Genomic DNA, 4,001 nt, shown 5'->3' on the forward strand with positions numbered 1-4,001 from the left:
CAAAATGAAAATGGGCTATAGTTGGGTGGTCAATGGTATAGTTTACCTTTTATTTTACATACTTTTATGCTAGAATCTGAGGACTTCATGGTCCCTTAACTTTACTAGTTTAGTCATTTTAGCGCATAAATTATCATTGTTTTTTTATCTCAAACTTTTGTTTTTTTTCATATTGACCCATATGTTACTGAATCGTAACTCTATTTTTTCTTACTGAAATTTCCACATTAGCTATTTCAAATTATTATTGTTTTGCCACATCACATCTGGGTCAATTTGACAAGAGAATAAAAGTTTGAGGGCGAAAAAGAATGTGAAAAAAGTTTGAGGGCTAAAATGACTAAATTGATAAAGTTAAGGAGTAAAAAATCTTATTCTTCTAAAATAAAATAAATTTGAAGTTATTTGACTCACTATATACCAAATCTAAGTCCTTAGACAAATACATTCTAAACAAGAAATACCCTACATGATCAGTGTTGTTCAACATCTTCCCCTCTTTTACCATGCAGAAAAAAAAAGAACTTTCCCTTAAAGTCGTTGCCAACGCGTTAACTTCACTTCCTGCCCTACTGACGGGGCTGCCTTGACTTTAACGGGCTAGTAACTAAGAACTTTCCCTTGTACTATCATATATATATTTATATAAATATAATGTTGAAATTTTTATTCCTCGTGCAAAGAAAGCTTTAGGATGTTTCTCTTTTCCCATTTTCCATCTGTTGGCCTTTTGTAAAGCTTTAGGAAGTTTCCCTTTTCCCATTTTCCATCGGTTGACCTTTTGTAAGAAGTTTTTGCTCCTGTTTTTGATTTGTGTATCCTTTGGCATTGCTTGTATGCATATATATATAGGTTGAATGACTTGCCTATAATGAGTGGAACAAAGTCTAAAACTAACAAGAAAACATGTTTGTTAGGAATCCTTCTATCAGATCATGTCCCCCGGAGAGATTCTCCAACTCAAGCCTTGATGAACAAACGCGACCCTCGGTTTCCGGCCCTTTTAATAGTAGTCCCTGTAAACTCCCACTCCCCCCGGAAGATCATGCAAGTGCTGCACGGTTCTCGCAGCAGACTCATGTTGTCAACAACATGGGTATTAACGTTCATGTTAGTGCTGCAACGCCTGTTCAAGTAGTTGACAAGTTCATACCAGAGCATTCTCTTGCAATTCCCCCACCCTCTATGTTACCAAATGTGCTTCCAACGATTGGTAAGTATCAACGAGGGTTTAAATGATATTTCGAGTTCATTTGTCGAATTCTAATATTCAATATAGTGGCAGGGAAAAATAGGAGTTCGACACGGCTTACCTTGTATGCTCCTTTATTTCAAGCTGCATTGAAAGGTGATTGGGGAAAAGCTAAAGAGTTCTTAAACATGCATCCGGGTGCCGTGAATGTGAGGATAACCAAGGGATGGGAAACAGCTCTTCACATTGCTGCAGGGGCCAAACACATTGGATTCGTGGAGGAGGTAGTCAAATTGATGAGCGATTCAGATTTAGAAAGGAGGAACAAGGACAACAACACCGCGCTTTGCATTGCCGCTGCTTCGGGTGTTACACGGATTGCAGAAGTAATGGTGAAAAAGAACAAAAAGTTGCCAGGGTTAAGGGGGAACAAGGGAATCACACCACTCTACATTGCTGCAGGGGTTGGCGACCGAGACATGGTCTGGTATCTTTACAACGTGACTTCTGCTCAGGATCTTACGCAGGAGGATCACGTTGGGTTGCTTATAGCATCCATCGCCACTGATTTATTTGGTATGAACTATGATTATGAAGTGAATTCTATTAGACGTTTTTCTATGCATGTAGTCAGGGTTAGTGCCAGTAGGTCCATAATGGTTCATTTATTTGTAATTACAAAGAACTATTCGTAGGAAGAACCCTCCTTCACAAAATAGCTAATCATTCTCCATTTCTACTTAGATGTAGCTCTGTTCTTAATTCAGCACAATCCAGAATTGGCTGTTCTGCGTGATTCGAATGGGGAGACAGCACTTCATGTTTTAGCTCGAAAACCTTCAGCCTTTGCCAGCAAAAGTGAGCTGGGAACTTGGGAGAAATTTATCTACCCATGTAAGTTTTAATTTGAGATTAAAACCAGAAAAATTGTCCTGTAATCATAATAACATATCCTTGTACGCTCTTGCAGGGATCTACGTTGAACCAGTGGTAAAAAGCACATGCTCATCCGGCATATCAAAGCGCTGCTGCTGTGATACGAATCAAGGTTTCTCTCTCGTTTAAGACTTGGGCATTTCTGGAAAACTTCATGTTTCATGGTATTCCAGGTTGATCAAAACTTCAAGTTTAACAAGTTTTTTTGGGAATGTCTGCAGTGTTAATTGGCTTAGCCGGAGAACTTTGGAATGCAATAGTGAAAACAAGTAGGTGCTGATATGAAATTTAGATTTTTCCCCCTTCTCCTTTTGGAATAGCTAAGAATCCGATATCTAATTTGTTTTTAACTCTAGTCCCAGGACATAAAGCTGTTTATGAGAAAAAGTTACTGCATATGCAAGCCGTTGTCCTTGTGATGTTGTTATGGGATCAAATTATATTATTAGAAGACTCACAAATTACAGATATACTAAGAAGCCCTTCACAAGTGTTATTTATCGCAACAGAATTCGGAGTTGTGGAGCTTGTAGCTGAACTTATACAGTCTTATCCCGATCTAATATGGAGAGTCGATGAGGATAGCCGCAGCATTTTTCATATCGCCGTCATTCATCGTCAAGAGAAGATCTTTAGACTTATCAATGATATTGGGGCACATAAGGATATGATTGTTGCTTACAAAGACGAAAACAAAAACAAAAACAACCACTGCATACTGCATTTAGCTGCAAAGATTGCTCCTCCAGATAGACTTAATATTGTATCTGGTGCAGCTCTTCAAATGCAAAGAGAACTATTGTGGTTTAAGGTCAAATTAACTCCATTTCTGTACCAAATTTTGAATATTTTGGTTTACCATTAGACTTAATTAGAAGTCGTAATTTGGTTTGTTCTTATCATCACAGGAAGTAGGGAAGAATGTGCAACCATTGTACAAGGAAATGAGAGACGTCAACGGCAAAACGCCACGAATGTTGTTCGCGGAAGAACATGTGGAATTGGTCAAGGAAGGAGAGAAGTGGATGAAGAGCACTGCTTCCTCGTGCATGCTCGTTGCTACGCTAATCACAACCGTAATGTTTGCTGCTATCTTTACAGTGCCAGGAGGCAATGACAATATCAGAGGAACTCCCATATATTTAGAATCTAAATCTTTCATAGTTTTTGCTATGGCAGATGCATTCGCATTGTTCTCTTCGGTCACCTCGATATTAATGTTCTTATCGATCCTGACTTCGCGTTACGCCGAAGAGGATTTCTTCAGGTTGCTCCCACAGAGACTGATTGTGGGTCTTGCTACTCTTTTCTTGTCCATAGCAGCAATGCTGGTAGCATTTGGTGCAACGTTTTGCATTGTGCTTAGCCAAAAATTGGCATGGATTGCTGTCCCAACAGCCTTGATTGCTTGTATTCCAGTCACTTTGTTTGCCTTCCTACAGTTCCCACTCCTTGTTGATATCATCCGATCTTCATATGGTGCTGGCATCTTTGCCTGAATCAGTTAATATTCAATTCATTCATTTATTTCTATTTCTTCTGTGTTCCATAAAAAGAAAAAAAACTTATTTATTAGATCCCAATGCAAGAATATATAATGTTTACAAATAAAGTAAAATGGATTTGAATGGCCACCTTCATAATAGACCTATGGTTAACTTTAAAATTGATAATCTCTCGTGGATTTTATTAACAAATGTGTTTTGTTCATTTAAGATTTTTATTTTCTTTTTGTTTAGTTTTTTCTATAACATTATTTGAGGATTTTATCTTGCATTATATAATTTTTTTGGATTAATCTAAGGTGATTACAAGTGGTAGTATCTGTTCTAAAATATTCTCAACAATTTGACAATAAACGTTCAAATACCCT

At 37.7% G+C, this 4,001-nt stretch overlaps 1 protein-coding gene across 1 annotated transcript; it reads left to right on the top strand.

Moving 5' to 3' along the window:
* Positions 1 to 891: 891 nt before the first annotated feature.
* Positions 892 to 3,674, top strand: LOC120201819 (ankyrin repeat-containing protein ITN1-like). The gene is made up of 7 exons (XM_039202356.1): positions 892 to 1,213; positions 1,286 to 1,768; positions 1,937 to 2,086; positions 2,163 to 2,240; positions 2,350 to 2,397; positions 2,485 to 2,939; positions 3,037 to 3,674. The coding sequence occupies exons 1-7, from the start codon at positions 907 to 909 to the stop codon at positions 3,625 to 3,627; spliced, it is 2,112 nt and encodes a 703-aa protein (XP_039058287.1). The 5' UTR covers positions 892 to 906; the 3' UTR covers positions 3,628 to 3,674.
* Positions 3,675 to 4,001: the final 327 nt, after the last annotated feature.

The sequence above is a fragment of the Hibiscus syriacus genome, unplaced genomic scaffold (genome assembly GCF_006381635.1).
Source record: "Hibiscus syriacus cultivar Baekdansim isolate YM2019G1 unplaced genomic scaffold, ASM638163v2 tig00008013_pilon, whole genome shotgun sequence".
Lineage (NCBI taxonomy): Eukaryota > Viridiplantae > Streptophyta > Magnoliopsida > Malvales > Malvaceae > Hibiscus > Hibiscus syriacus.

Coding starts and splice junctions, on each gene's coding strand:
- LOC120201819 (XM_039202356.1), top strand. CDS start 907: ATGTTTGTTAGGAATCCTTCTATCAGATCATGTCCCCCGGAGAGATTC. Junction 2,087..2,162: donor GGAGAAATTTATCTACCCAT/GTAAGTTTTAAT, acceptor ACGCTCTTGCAG/GGATCTACGTTGAACCAGTG. Junction 2,398..2,484: donor GAATGCAATAGTGAAAACAA/GTAGGTGCTGAT, acceptor TTTTAACTCTAG/TCCCAGGACATAAAGCTGTT.